General features: G+C 49.4%; 1 protein-coding gene across 2 annotated transcripts in view; it reads right to left on the bottom strand.

Annotated features, from left to right (window-relative positions):
* DHX32 (DEAH-box helicase 32 (putative)) overlaps positions 1–15,273 on the bottom strand; it is a 50,060-nt gene that overhangs the window by 845 nt on the left and 33,942 nt on the right. For both annotated transcript variants that reach the window (XM_032490671.1, XM_014562601.2), the window contains 7 exons: positions 14,338–14,583; positions 12,974–13,073; positions 12,726–12,884; positions 4,573–4,764; positions 3,823–3,972; positions 1,966–2,153; positions 704–885 (listed from right to left, as the gene is read on the bottom strand). In XM_032490671.1, the coding sequence (XP_032346562.1) occupies positions 704–885; positions 1,966–2,153; positions 3,823–3,972; positions 4,573–4,764; positions 12,726–12,884; positions 12,974–13,073; positions 14,338–14,583 (1,217 nt within the window). The remainder of the gene's footprint in view (positions 1–703; positions 886–1,965; positions 2,154–3,822; positions 3,973–4,572; positions 4,765–12,725; positions 12,885–12,973; positions 13,074–14,337; positions 14,584–15,273) is intronic.

Below are 15,273 nucleotides of genomic sequence, written 5' to 3'. Positions count from 1 at the left end.
TGGGAGAACCTTGGGTATGCAAGAGAGCGAGTATCTTTGCGTCTTTCTCTTACTAACTAATACGACACCACATCCAGCTGCTGAAGCTGGCACACCTACAGTTACTCTTGGCTCCGGCCTAGAACATCACACTGCCCCAGTGGCAGTGGTACCTTCAGGATGGGGCCGGCATCTGCAACAGCCTCTGAGAGGCTGGTGTCCGTTCTCTGCCGCCGCTACGGCCCTCTCACTTAGCAGCCAGAGTGATCTTTAAAATGTATGGAGAAGAGGTTACCCTTGCTTAAAACGCTCCAGTTGCTCTGTACTGCACTTAGGACCAACTCCAAACTCTTTATGTGGCCTTTATGGGCCCTACACCCCTGGTACCTGCCTGCCTTCAACCTCCCCTTCCCACCCCCTGCAGTCTCGGAGGCTCTGTGTTCTGAGACGGCTAAGCTCATTCCTCCTCAAGGCCTGCGCCTGCTGGCCCCGTTCCTCTGAGGCATTTTGATCCCCCTAAGGTGCACTGAGCTGTGTTTCCTGTTTCTACACTGTGCTCCCTGGAGGCAGGAGCATCTCTTAGCGTCTACAGAGCCCTGCCTTCAGCAGGTCCTCAGCATTAATTCAGGTGCGTAGCGGTATACGCTGCTTATAACTGAAAGTGTGTCCCTTGCTCTTCAAAGATGAATTCAAAAGGAACCCCCTTTTTCTCCATTCAGCTTACAGCTCTGGAGAGACCTCGGAGGCGATGCGGATGTAGTTGTTGTCAGACACGCTGAACTTGTGGAAGAGAACCCACTCGGGCACCTTCCGGGCCACAGCGTAGCAGCAGCGGGGGTGCAGCTGCGCGACCTGCTTGTGCGTCAGCATCAGGTAGTTGCCTGAGCCGTCGACGTCCCGCGCGATCTACGAGGCGGGGTTTAAGGAGGGAGATTTTGCATTAATACGGAGATCAATACACAAGTACATTCTGTTTAAAAAGTTCCCAAGGACGTCATACAGGATAGTTACAACTAAATTTGCCACTCATGATTCCTGTTTTCAGATAAAGAAAATAAGACGTAAACATGTTTTGCCCAGAACCTGGAGATAGTGATGATGTTTTTGTTTTTTTGTTTCGGGGGGGGAAGGTAACTAGGTTTATTCAGTTATTTTAATGGAGGGAGGTGCTGGGGTTGAACCCAGGACGTGGTGCGTGCTAAGCACGTGCTCTAACCACTGAACGTGCCCGCCCCTCAGGACAGTGATGATGATGGTGACTAACCTCAGCAGTTCTGGGGCAGATGCCACAACGGCGCGGCATGTAAGTTTAGCAGCCTCAGCACAGGTTACTGTTCTGGTCAAGAAGTCAGGCCAGCGTGCTCCCTGCTGCACTGTGGGCCGTGCACTCAACTGCCAAATGCTTCACTCCTGATGTTTTATTAGCTCACTTAGCCCTCACGGTAACCCTGTGACGCAAGGCCTTACTTTCCCCTTACAGGTGAGGAAATCCACGCCAAGACACTGCTTTTCCCCAGTAAGACTGCTTGAGAATTTATGTGGAAATACCACAGTATTTCTCTTACCAAGACGTGACGAGCACACCTGTTTCTTTAACGTGCTCGGTTTAGAGGAGCTACGTTAGTCAGCCTTCGCTCTGGGGAAGAAACAAGTGGGACACGGCCTTTAACGTGAGCTCGTTCACAGCCCAGTGACACGAGGGACTGTGCCGGACGTTCAGCCAGAAAGAGAGTTTTAATAAGTTTCCCCCCAGTTAAAGATCTTTTCTCCTTTTGGACAAAGTTCACATATTCTGGCTTAGTTCTCCACTCTCTTGAGGGGAAGTATTCTTAAATATTAAATCTTTAACAACATGTAAGGGTTTTTTAAATTTTATTTTAAAGTTAACAATAAAATAATCATCCTAAGTGAGGTATTTCTGACAGGATGTCCTGAATATGTGAAATTTTGTCAAGACCATACCAAAGTGGCCTTATCCATTCTTACCTGCATAAAATAACCAGACAGAAGAGCTTTCCTTATGTTCAGAGTGTTTTCCTTTGAGCCAAAAGCAGGTTCTGCATAGGGAAGCTCTATTCGCTTGATAATTTCCAAGAGCTCAGCTCGGATGACATCTGCCGTCCTGAGTGCAGAACAGTTGAGGAAGTGATCGTGACACCACTTTTCAACACAGTCTAGGCAGGAAAGAACGAGAGGCCATTGAGAGACGATCTGTCATAAGCTGAAAGAACCCAGGTCAGGAGGACACTGTATCTCTACGTCCCCTGTGCTTTCCTCTCCTAAAAAAGGGGTCACCTGAGTGAGTGGTGGGGAGGCAGCGAGGACAAGGGCCTCCGGTGGTGGCGGGACCAACTGTCCGTGGCCCCGCCAGGAAGGCAGAGGATGCTGGCTGGCAGCACCTACCCCATAGGGGCTGTGGGGGGGTTCCATGGTCCCACAACTGTGGAAGGTGCATGTTCCCAGCACTGACCAAAAGTATATCACCCTTGATCTGGCTCATAAGAGGCAGAGGAGACTGTCTTCAGAGCAACATTCTGTCCAGTGTGTCTAAGTGAGGATGTGCATGGCCACAACATTTCATCAAACTAGGAGGGAGAAGCTTACAGTACAAACACCTCTGACCCATGAAATTATCTCACATACTATTTAATTATAAGAAAGGATTACTACTAGGGTCCTTTGGGAGTTCATCATGTTACAGTTAAGCTTACCTACCACAGCTGCAAATTTTATTTTGAAATTCAGTCCCCTGGATCAGTTTGAAGTTTACTCTTTGTTGCCATCTGAAATTACTTAAGATGGAACCAGAGTTTTGCCTTGACCCAGGAGCGCACGTGACCTCAGCATCGTGGGCTGAGGACCTTCGTCGACCCTGCCCTGTCTACTCCCTCAGACCCACCTGTAGCCACAAGAGCAGGCACTTGGTCAAACGGTGTCGGCCATCCTGCCTGTGCACCAAAGATGCCACCAAACTCCTCGTGTACTTTCTGGCTCAACTGAGAACTTTTTCTTTTCAGCCTTGAAAAACTAACTCCTTGGTCTATACAATACTGCCATTCAGACTGCTGTCATATTTTTCACTTCACTTTAAATATTTTTCACACCATCTACTTGAGCAAAGGAGGTAAAAAAGGGTTGTGGAGAACCAAGGTGAGAGTAATCCTCCTTGCAGGCAGGCTCTCTTCCTGTCTTCAGCGTCCAGCACAGGCGTTTGACAGTTTTTTCAGTTCCCTTATCTTGGGAACAGGAGTAGACCCCCCGAAGTGAGACACACCCGCGACCCCACCTCAGCTGTTCCACACGCCTTTCTACTTTTCTGGACGTCCCCTCCTCTGCCAGGCGCCGGTCAGATTCCAGATTCTTTCCAGCCGCCCTCAGCTCATCAGCCTATTCTTTACCATTACCTGGAGCTGGGTTTTTTGGGTTATTTGTCTTGTTCTGAATGCTCCATACCCTCTCCCCATCTAGTAGTGAGCAAGCCATGTTACTACCGCATGCGGCACAGCTCTTGCCTGGGGGGGCGCTCAGAGTCCCTTGGACCTGGGAGCTGGACCGTGCAGGTTGGTCTGTCTACCATTTCGTGTCCCAGGCAAGCTCGCCCTGAAGGCTGGCCGGGCCGGGGGCTGGCGTCTGTGGGTGCAGGCCCGCCCCTGTGGGTGCCACGGCTCCGGGGACAGGAGGCCTGAGTTTCTGCCGCTCGGGGGAAATCTGTGGGCGCACGGGGTTCAAGTGACCAGTGGGGCTCGGGGAAAAGGGTGTCTGCTGAATAACCACTCAGCCTTATTTGGGGAAGCAAGGGTGGAATTAGGAGGTCATTTCTGGGCATGACAAGCATGAACTTACGGTCACTGGTGGAACTCAGAGCTGTGTCTTGGTAGGCCTTGTAAATGTTGATGAGCGTGAAGTGATCTCCTTCAGGGTGTAAAAACGTCTTCCAGCAAGTCAAGGCGGCCTCCTCCGCTCCACGAGGCAGATGCAAAAAGCAGTCAGGAGCTTCAAGACGCAGAAGGTCACAAGGTCAGCAATAATAATAACAACAGCAGGCAGAGGGCGGCTCACTGCGCGCAGGCCTCCCGTCTCACTCTGTAAACACTACGTCACCCTCATTCCCTCAGAAAGCAGAGGGGCTCGGCGTGAGCTGTCGCTCTGCGCTCCTCCTCGTGCTGGTCTGCTTTTCTCAGGTCTGCTCAGGGCAGCTGACACCGGGCTTGTATTAAGCGGGACAGGGGACCCCAGGTGCTCAGGGGCCCCGGCACAGGGACAGGATAACTCAAGTCCTCGTGCAGCGCAGCCTGTGGTTTGTCCTGCCAGTAAAAGAATCGATGAAAACACACAAACCAAGATGAATGAGGGGGCAGGAAACACAGCCACTCGGGGAAGAGCACTTCCAGGGACAGCGTCTCGGTGTGCACCGACTGCTGCGGCAGAAGCAGGCGTGGCAGGCTCCCGCCTGTCTGATTAAGAAAGTCACTGGATGCTAATTTTCTACCTTTTTCATCTATTAGAACATTTCATTATCATTTCACATGGATCTCATTTAAATCTGTACCTGCTGCAGATTCATGGTACAAAAGAGCAGCCCTGAAGGAATACCTGTTACCATGGCAGCGATTGTCAGCATTTCATCTACGCAGTCGAACTCGCAGGACGCTAAGATGGACTTGGAGAGTTGTGGGTCAAGGGGGAACTCTGACATGATGATTCCAAATTCAGAAAGATTTCCATCATTGTCCAGCGCTGCCAGATAATCTAAGTCTTCTAAAGCCTGCATCAAACTTTCCGGTGCTAGGAAAGAAAAAATTAATAATCAGAAAGTCTCACACAACCAAGATGAGTAACAGGTACTGGATTTTCCCACACAAAATTGTGAACAAAATACATGAAGCAATACTTTGCAAGACGGTATCAGGCAACAGAGGACAGTGATTCTTGAGAGGGGGCCCTACGAGGTGAGCCCTAGGAAGAGCTTCCAGGCTGGGCGGAGGGAGGGGGACCCAGGTGGAGAGTGCCAGGCTGCCTGAATTACGAAGATGGTGCCGAGGGTCCAGGGAGACTAAGGCGGCCGGAGCGTGCAAGCTGCAGTGCCTGAGAGGAGAGAGCTGCACAGAGAGAGGACTCAGACCTACCAGCGTCCCCTCCACCAGTCAGCAGAGCCCATGGGAGACACCACCCCAGGCCAGAGAAAGAACCATCCAGAGGAACGGAGGGTCAGTGCCCGGTGCTCACACAAGATCTAGGCTATGCCTGTTTCCACCAGCCAGCCTGCAAAACCTCAGGATGCGTGGAGCTCTGCAGGGCAAACAGACGAGAACTACACCCCAAATACGCACTGTCCAGGGCCAGCCAACTAACCCTAAAACAAGACCTGGAAGAGTTATGCTGCATCCCAGGACAAAGCTCAAGAACACTCGTAGGAATACAAGACATCCAGTAACGAATGCAGACAAATCTACACTGTCTAGCATTCAATAAAACTTACGAGGTATGAAAAGCAGGAAAATACAAGCCCATGATAAAGAGAAAAACAAATCAATCAGAACCGACCCAGAACGCACAGATGACAGGAGCAGTAGACAAGGATGCTAAGAGAGTTATTTGCCAGTGCAAATAAGGACCAGAAGCTCATTTTCTCCATCCCTTTAAAGTTTATATAACATCAGTAATGGTGTAGTATTTATTATATACGCTTAATATCCACCTAAAAAGACAAATCCATTTATTCAAAGTGAGGTATTCTCCTTGCCCTAGCAAATTAAAGTTGTATTAAAATGAATACTTGGGGTTTTCACCAGGCCCCCCAAAGAAGCAAATCACATAGTGTAAAGCTGCTGTATTGTTCTACCCGCGAAACTGAAGGACTGATGAGCCACTGAGCTGCTTTCATTCGTCTCACTTCCGACGTGTGCACGGCAGGTGGGAGACGAAGACCGCGGGGACCTCAGCAGCAGTTTAACTGAGTTTATCTGGGAGCTCAAAGTAACAAACAGTAAACAGTTACTTATTTGCCAGCCAAACTTTGACCACTAAGCTGTTTGTCAAAATTTCAGGCAAACTGTGTAACTAAAAAGCCAGTCACAAATTCAGATTTGATAAAATCCCCAATTCCAATCAGGAGACATGGAGATGCTGGGAGGAGCCACCACTGTGGGGCGCGACAGTTCCCCGCATCTCCAGCCCTCTTGCTGGAGAAGAGCCGAGCAAGTCACAGGCATGATCTCGCCTCCAACGTGTGACCCGCAAGCCTGAGACCAGTTACTGGGAAAAGCGAGGGTCAGGGCTGGGGGTGCAGGCAGGCTGCAGAGGCCAGGCACCCGCTGGAGGACACAGCTTTCACCCCCACCTGGGAGGAAGGAGGCTTGACTTCCCTGTTGTTTTTTATTTCTCTCATCAAGATTTAAAACTGAGAAGAGCATGGCCTCCAGGGGATTCTGTTCCTGGGGTCTGACCCCTTGGTCCCTCCTGGGCACTTGCAGGAGCGCGGGCGGACTTCTCGTTCATTCTTAGAGACCCTGGCAAGGATGAGACCTTGAGAAGTCACAGTCCCGGGAGGTAAACAGATGGGCTATTTAGAAAAAACGTCCGAGAGTTCCATCAGTGAGCCATGAAATCAAAAGTGACAGCTGACCCGCTGGAGAAGGTGCAAGAAACAGCAAGAGAAATAAGCACCTCGGATTGAACAGAGTGAGAGCGGGCTGGGGGCACAAACTTAATTACTGAAAGCTGCTTAGAAACCAATTTCAATAAATCAGCGAAGCTGCTGCATTGTAAGTTATAGGATCCTTGGCAATTGTCCCTGTAAGCATCTGGCTTCACAGACCGCCTCTGTCCCCAGAGGGCACCTGCTCCGCAGTTTTATGCCCTGGAGCCGAGCTGCCGCACACAGGATTACTATCAGAAATAACTTCATGATTCTGCTCTTGGTCCTAATGCCAGGCTAAGAGAAGAAGTTCTTGGGGTCTTACGATATTAGAAAGAACAAGATGACGAATGCAGATTATGCAGGTGAAGGAACAACAATAAGTAACTGGATAGGACTTATGAATAACACATTCTGCATTTTAAGACATCTCCCCAGTGTGGCCCATAAAATTGTCTTAGATAAAAGCAGAAGGGTTTAGATGAGGGTTCTTTATGGCAGTGCTGTTTCAGTGTAATCCACGGCAAATAATGCAAACAAATGAAATGTAAATGCTTTAGTGCGAGGCCGCTCCTTTACAGCAGCGCAGAATCACACTGCTTTATTCTGAAGGCAATTTCAGTATGAACGAACATTTTTCTCAGGCTTTACTGCCAAAGGCAGCCGCACTCCCTGTCGGGTAGCTCGCTGCGAGGTCACACGCCTCCCCCACTACCATCACTCAAAGTAACTTGAGGGGCTACTGTCACAGTACTTCTCTCTGGTTCCGTCTGCTCTTTTTCCATGGAACTCCAAATGTCAGGCGCCAACAATGAATCTGCGTTTTCCTTCCGTGGTGTCTGCAGAAAGGCTGCTCACAGACGAAGAGGTCGTCAATCTGTAACGAGGGTCTACGTCCACCAGCCAGAGGAAGGGACTGACCCGGTGCTGAGTCTAAGCAAGAGCACTGGTCAGATGAGTCCAAGGCTGAGCTGTGTCATTTCCAGAATGACCGCCTCACATGGCATGATTCCTAAGGCCTTGAAATGGGTGCCAAAATCTTAGACGTGAAGTAGTAGGAATCAGGTTGCTCCCCTCTGCCTCACAGGGACGCCCACTCGGGCACTCAGCAGGGGAGAGCGAGCGGAGATGCACACAGAGACGAGAAATGGCCCCAGTGCTGCTCAGGCCTCTGTTCTTAGGTGTCCCTGAGGCACTGCCACACTCTCGTCCTGAATTTTGTAAGAAACCCCAATTCCTTATCAAAACGCACCTCTGCTTGTGCCAGTGAGTCGCATTAGTGGTGCTCACGTCCAGAAGAACACACACGCGGAACAGACACACGCACACATGCAGGCGGATGCAGAGAAACGGAGTGAGCGCTTGAGAGGGCGGAGGCAGAAAATGAAGCTGCTGGTCTTGACTGGTTTGAGCACTGGGGCTTGGGCACTGTGCACACAGAAGTAAGGAGCCCACAGAGGGGAGAAATGAAGGATCCACAGAGAGTGCTGGTGTGACGGTGTGGATGCTACAGAGTAAGCTTGGCTCTGGAGAGGAGAGGAGGAGAGGCTCCTGTTTCACTTAATTTCACCAGGACACGCTCAGGCACGCTGGCATGTGCCCGGCTCCCGCCCTACTCGGTACAGTGGGCGCCCGTGCGTAAATAACCTCACTTGGACCTTAGTCACCCCGTCACCCAAGAGGGCAGGTTACAGGTGAGGAAGAGGTAAGTGACCTGCCAAGGCCGCAGCGCTGAGCAGCCTGTTTCCTCGGCTGTAAAATGAGGACCTGAACCCTTTCCACCTGCAGTCTCTGTTCTAACCGGCGTGCAGTCGGCACAGCCGCCGCTGGACCCGCGTCTCCCGGCTGCAGGTCGGCCACCCGGCTGTCACATGCTGTGGCTGTCACGTCATCCGGTGTTGCCTCCCAAGACCCGGGGATCAGTAGTTGTTTCCCGCACCATTAAACTGCCCTTTGAAGGATCTCCTGCAGCTCGGGGCCGACGAGCCTCCTGTCTCAGCCAGCGCTCAGGCAGGAGCTACCAGGGGACGACAGCTAGTGTTTACTATGTGCAAGTCACACAGGGCCCGCGAGTGCTTACGAATTCATCTTAAGTCTATGAAGGAATTACGTGGAGCATCTCATGCTCAGATGAAGACACCGAGGCACTGAGAGGGAAGATCCCGCGCCTCACGGACTGTGAGGGCCGGGGCTGCAGCGTGGGCAGTCCGCCCCGAGCCCGAGCTGGCTGGCGGAGTCCCCTCCTGATGAGGCCGAGGGCAGCCCCATTTCTGTCCCTCACCAGCGGAATGAAGAACAGTGTCCCCTTTCACCCTCCAGCACCCAGGCCTGACAGATAAATCACGTGGTCACTGGACCTGGGAAGAGCCTGATGGGTGTCACGGGCTGACAGTGCTTCCTTTCTGTGCCTTTAAAAATCTCTCCCAGGTTTTCTTTGCATTCTGAAAACTGTCTTCCTCCATCGCTCCCAAGATCTCATACTGGCTCTTGAGAGGTTTTGGCGTATTTGTGCCTCTTTTTCACACCCCTCCTCCACCGTTTGAATGTAACAAAAAGCTGAGTGGCCTTTGACAGACAACCACGTGACCTTAATTAACTGAGAAACAGCCCAGGCCTCTCGGGGCTGTTGGTGGGGTGACCAGCAGCAGGCTCCCTGCGGCGGACAGAGAGACGAGGCTCAGCAGCCAGGCTGCTTCTGAGGGGCCACGATGTGGGGACAAGTCCGCAGCCCACCTCCCCTCTGGCTCCTGGTGTGGTCAACAGACCCGCACAAGGTTCCGACTCACTGACTGGTGAACCCTGTGAAATGCCTGCCCCGTCGCCACAGATCAAGCCACTGGAGAATCTTCACCGCCTCCTTTCGCAGCTCCGACTTCATTCTGTCCTGGCCTCCTTCTCCATCTTTGCGAGGCCTCTGTCTTACCCCAAATGCCACGTCTGGCAAGTCTGTGTTGGACCTCATTTTTCACCGATCATTCCAAAGCCAGTCGTCAGCTGCCACCAAAATGAGCTGAGTCCAGATACTAAGATGACATCTGCTCTTGTACATTTCGGCTAGTTTGTCCCCAAATTTCTGTCCAGGCTCCACTGCCCTCCCAGAGGGGAAGCGTGTGGGACCCCCAAAGTGGTCAGCTGGTCCTGAGCTTGCTGACCAGATCAACGGTGACTGCATTGCTCAGGATGGAGGTTAGCCCTCAGCACCAGGGAAGAAAAAAATAATGGATTTTTTTTAAAGAGATTTATATCAAGGGAATTCGATGAATAGCCTCGTTACACCAAATCCACTTCCCACGGCTCGTGGGTCCTGGGGAGGCGGCAGGTCTGCTGCATCTGCGTATTTCATTTACACGCCAAGTTCAATGCAGCAGCTGCAAGCATCATCTTTTTTTTCCTTCCAAAATGATGAGTCAGAGTTAATCCACAGTTATGTTTTCCCCAAGCACAGCAGAAAACAGTTATGTGCCTACTGTCGGGAGACAAAAATAAGTTGTCACCCTCACCCTTTTGTCCTGTTATTAGGGCTGAGGCTCATGGAGTGAGCAGAGATGCCGAGGGCGAGCACTGAGGGACAAGTGGCTTCTGCTCTGCTGCGGGCTGCTGTTTGCTTTTTAAAGTCTTTGACATCACAAGGCCTGCTTTTTTCTCTCTCCATGACTAGTCAGTCCACCAAATAACTATCATGAACAAGAAGATGCTCAGGGAATCGACATGGTGGTTCTTGGGCTTCAGAGGTGAGCAATTTTCAAAAATGAAACATGTTTCTTCAGGGGATGGCCTCTGGAGTGATGGCTGTGACTGGTCTACGACAGAAGCCAAACCATCTGAAGCCCCAGGGTCACTGGAGAAAGACGTTGAGAATGGATGCAAGGGACAGATGCTCGCCTTCTAGATGCCCTTTCCTTAGGAATCAGAGTGAAAGCCAAGAGCAGGGTGGCTTCGCTGCTGGCAAGTTAAGGGACCGTGGCTACTGGAACACGGCCGCGGCATTTCCCAGCCTGTCCCGGCCAGACCACCCACGCCCCCAGGTCCCCAGCTTGGCCCCTTTCTCACTTGCCTCAACCCCTGTCACTCCAGCAACTGCTACAGAAGAAAAATGTACTGAATCTGAGTATGCCAAGTATGTTTTACAACCTCAGATCACAGGCTATGACCATCTTTTCCCTCAGAGCCACCTTGAGACACAATTATCACTAAGATTCACTCCTTCCACTAGTTAGGAAGGGGCGGGGCTTAAGGATCCTTTTCTCAGGTGGGGAAACGCTGTGCCAGGCCACGTTGGCTGACATCTACAGAGGCAGACACTAGGCTGGGGACTGCTTGGCCGTTACCCAGGTGATGTGCTCCCAGGAACCCAAACGCCAATGTCTTCACATGTGCATTCGATCGAGGCTTCTTTTCCCTGCATGCTCTGAGCTTCTGCTGCAGAGCAGTAGCCCGTGACCCTTTTCCTGCAGGAACAGACGGCTACAGAGGAAGATCCATTTTAGACAGTGCTCACCGGGGTCCTTTTCCTTTTAGAGATTCTACTGCTCCTTTAGGGAAGTCTGTTGAAAATGTAAGATTCCAAAGGGTTCCCAAAAGTAATGGATTTTCCAAAGTGTTTACTGGGAGTTTCAACATAAAACTCCCTGAGGTTCTAGGGAAGGACTCAGCACTGCTGAAGGGCACAAGCTACCTGTCGGGACCTCCAGACGGGGAACCGGCAGGCGATGCTGAGGTCCCGGAGCCTCCTGTGCGGCTCCTGGGGGCCGGCGGGGCCGCGTCTCGGGCTGTGCTCTTCGTGTAACGACAAACCGTCTCCACAGCCTAGTTCCTTGTCTGCCGTTTTATGTCAAAGGTTAGCATTCTTAGGGCCTTCTTCTTACTTAACCTACTCCGAATCCCATGGGTTATCTTAAGAAATATTTGAGAAAGAGTAACTCTAATACAACCTGTATTTCTCAAGGGCTTATAAATCTTATTGGTACCACTGGAAAAAATGGCTGAAAAATACAGGAATTGAGACATAGCACTGCAAAACAGCAGAAGGCGTCCCGTTTCCATTTTATGTACACTCTGCTTAGAGGGTCTTTTGGCTGACTGCTCTCTCTTGTGCAAATTCAATAAAGGCCACGGATATTGTAACACTAAGGTTAATACATTGCCAATCACCTCCTTTGATAAACATACTGAAAAATTTAACCATGGGCCTTAAAGTATGGAAAAAAGGAAGGAAGTTGTTTTTACTGAAGCACAAGCGAAAACTAGAGTATCAACTGAAGGGCAGTCAGCACTTCAAGTCAGAAACTTTTCTATGGGGCCCCAAATACCCTCTCAGTTTCAGCGAAGTTAAGCTGCGGGTCAGGGCACAAAGCAGCAGGTGCCGAGGCAAACAGGGCTGGATCTGGGCAGCAGGAGGGGGCATGGCTCTGGCGGCCCCCTCCCACGCAGGAGCCGCTCCCCTAGAGCTTCCTCAGCCTCTTGTTCAGCATTCTGGTGGTTTCCACCCGAGCAGCCGGCTGCAGGGGCAGCAAAGTTCCCGACAAGGTCTGACATTAGACGGGAGAAAGCCAGCATCTCTCCGGTGACGAGGGCCTTCCTCAGTGACCTCTGATGTGAGGAGACCCCCAACGAGAAAGGTGTTCAGCCTGTAAACATAAAGCCTCAGTCCCAAGCCTAAAAACGGCACCCACTTCACGTAAAAGTCTGACCTTAATTAAAAGCAGTGAACTTCTAGTAGGTTTTCTTCAGGTGATCGTATGATTCATGAGGAAGGGTCGTCTGCCTACAAATGTTCCCACCATGAAACTAACACTGCCAAGAATTCGACCTCTACCTTCTGGCCTCTTTGGCCTTAGACTTCCGTTCTCCACCATCCCTCCTGTTCCTACTGGCCCGGTCCAGGCTCTCTATGTTCCAGTGTCCAATGGCAGACAATTTCCAGCATCAGCGTCCTAATTTTTAATTACCTTAGAGAATGTTTACTTCTAATGGGGACAGTGCTTCGGTGCAAACCAAGTCCCCACGCTGGCCTGCACTGCAAGTGCCACCTGCCCCTAGGACGGGGAGGGTGACAGGTGGGCAGGCAGGGCGCAGCCAGGCGGCTTGTGGACGCGGAGCACAAAGCTACCTGGTCTGTTCATGAAGTCACAGCGGCCTAAGCCCGCGATGTCTATTCTCTTCATAAAAAGCACCATGCTGGTTAGGTTGGCTTCCTGCATTTCTGCCGGCTTAAGTGGCCGCATGTCTTTGGAGGCAAATTCTTCAGAGTACAGACAGAAGAGTTTTCCTAGAAGAAACCAGGAAAGTGGTTTTAATGTTTCTGTGTTGCCTCCAGACCAGAATGTACGCCAGCTAGTTTTTTGTCCACGGTGCTACCTGAGGAAGATGAACCAAGAATCTGCTTGCGTATCTCTGCTTGGCTTTGGCTGATGGGCTGCGTGACGAGTGAGTTTGCTCTGATTCTAGGGTTGTACACCTTTAAATGGAAAGACAGCATCTTTAGCAACAGATCACTCAAGATTTAGCAGCCTCGCTGGCCCTGAAGTGACAGCTGCTCGCAGCACTTTACTTCCTGAAATGCTCTGCTACAGACTCGTTTCCTTTGTGCAATGTTTATTATTGTTTCACTTGCCTTGAGGATGGAAACTGCGAGGGCTCTGATAAACGGATTTAAAGGTTGTTTGCTCCCATTGTTGCTTCAATAAATAAGAGACCTCTGTATCACCTGCTGAAATACTAAATGCCACTTCTCAAAGCACTACACTGCTGAATGATGACAGATACTCATGTGCCATGTGGAGAAAAGGATGACCACCTGACAGCGATGCGTTTCCTCAAGGCTCTAGCCAGACTGACTGTGGCCTCAGAGGTCTCACCTTTGTAACATCTGATGAGCTTGTCCAGTCATCTCAGCTAATACAAACACTGCAGATGGCACTCGCAGTGAGCTTTCTTATGTGTAGTTTAAAGGTAAGTAACAGCCCTGGGTTCTCTGAATGGTGGGCTAATTCAATAAGAGCAACCCAGACTGGTTCCAAGGGAGCCTCCCTAACGGCTGGAACTGCTCTGTCAGAGTCATCAGGGAACTGAGGAGATGCATGGTCTCCTGGAGGGATGAGAGCCACACAGCATCTAGTGATGGCGGATGGGTCAGTACCTAACTAGGTTCTTTTCCATTTAAATGCTGTGATACCTCAGGTCCCAGTGTCTTTAAGAGTTTAAGATACCCTGCTTCCATTTTTCCTCATTTTTTATTTTAAGAAAGTGATAAAAATATCTATATATTTTTAAAAATTTAGGATGGAGTTTTATCAAGTCTACTACAAAGTCAAAATTTGCTAAAATTAAAGTCAGTGTACTTGAAACTAATTTCTAGTAAATTACCTGGGAGAAGATGCTAATTACGTTGATAAAAGGGCTGCCAAAAACACCCGGGAGATGTACAGAGGAAGAGATTAGTTTAAGAGTCAAATAATTTGCTTTACTAGTTGTCTTTCCTTAAAAACTTTTCCCCTGGTATCTCAGTCAAATTAATTTGTTTCCAGACTACCAACCTGCCTGAAAGGCAGTGATGTGTGATCAAGACTTCTGTTACTGGAGGTGACAGTCCTTCTTTGCAAACAAGACCAAATACAGAGAAATTCCAAGATCATATAGTTCAACCTCACTTTTGGGTCAACAAAATAGTAGGAACCCAAGACAATGATCAGCGGTCTATTCAACTACTTGATGATAATTACCTTTCTTCTCTCCATACCCACATCAATAACAAATTTGACCGTGTTGCTCCAGATCAAAGATTCTCCAGAGCTGGCAGTTAACACCACTCTTCTCTGATAAATTTGGCATCTTTTTTCTGTTTCATCACTTGGCTTGAACAATGCACATTTCTCTTTTGGATACAAAGGAACAACCACCAGCTCTCCGAGATCTGGGTTTAAGTCAGACCCCTCTTGACAAACAATTTCATAGGCTTTTTCAATATCCTGAAGTAAAAGAATAACATCATCCCATGAGAATAAAGTACATTACAAACAACTTCACTACTTTAAAGAGAGATGTCCAAATTATCTAAAACTATAGGCGAAGCCGCGTAATGTAAACAAGGAAAGGAATGCCTGTGTTGTTGCCTATGGGTATTGTTAAATACAGAAACACGTGACCGCATAAGAACATTTCTTTGCTGAAGTTAAACACAATTTTTTTTTACATTTTTTAAATTGAGTTATAGTCAAAGTTAAACACAATTTATAAACAACTTCACTGATTTTAGTCCCAAATGGTTTTCCTCTTGTGAAATGCACTATCTTTGCCTTTATGCATTTACCCTGCTATTTTTCTAGCTTGATGCAATTTCTCATATCTGTTAACAATGACAGGTAAACAAAAGTTATTCTCACACCGGTGATGATGCATCACTGTGCTTTAATGGTGGCAGAACTAAGAACTGTAAGCCAATCTCTAGATTTCCAATAAAAGCATACATACACACACATTCCACAATCGGGCTCTCTAATCTGGGTCATTCTGAAAATGACTGTTACCTGCTAGCACTTTGAAATAGCAGAAATGCAATGAAGTAGGTGGAAATGGTCACTGCCATTTCTCTTTGCAAGCTTCAGAAATTCAGAACTACCCTTTTAAAGCATTTCATGGTCAAATATATTTTTTAAAAA

Source organism: Camelus ferus, chromosome 11, assembly GCF_009834535.1.
Source record: "Camelus ferus isolate YT-003-E chromosome 11, BCGSAC_Cfer_1.0, whole genome shotgun sequence".
In the NCBI taxonomy this organism is placed as follows: domain Eukaryota; kingdom Metazoa; phylum Chordata; class Mammalia; order Artiodactyla; family Camelidae; genus Camelus; species Camelus ferus.
This window is presented reverse-complemented; position numbering and strand designations above follow the sequence as displayed.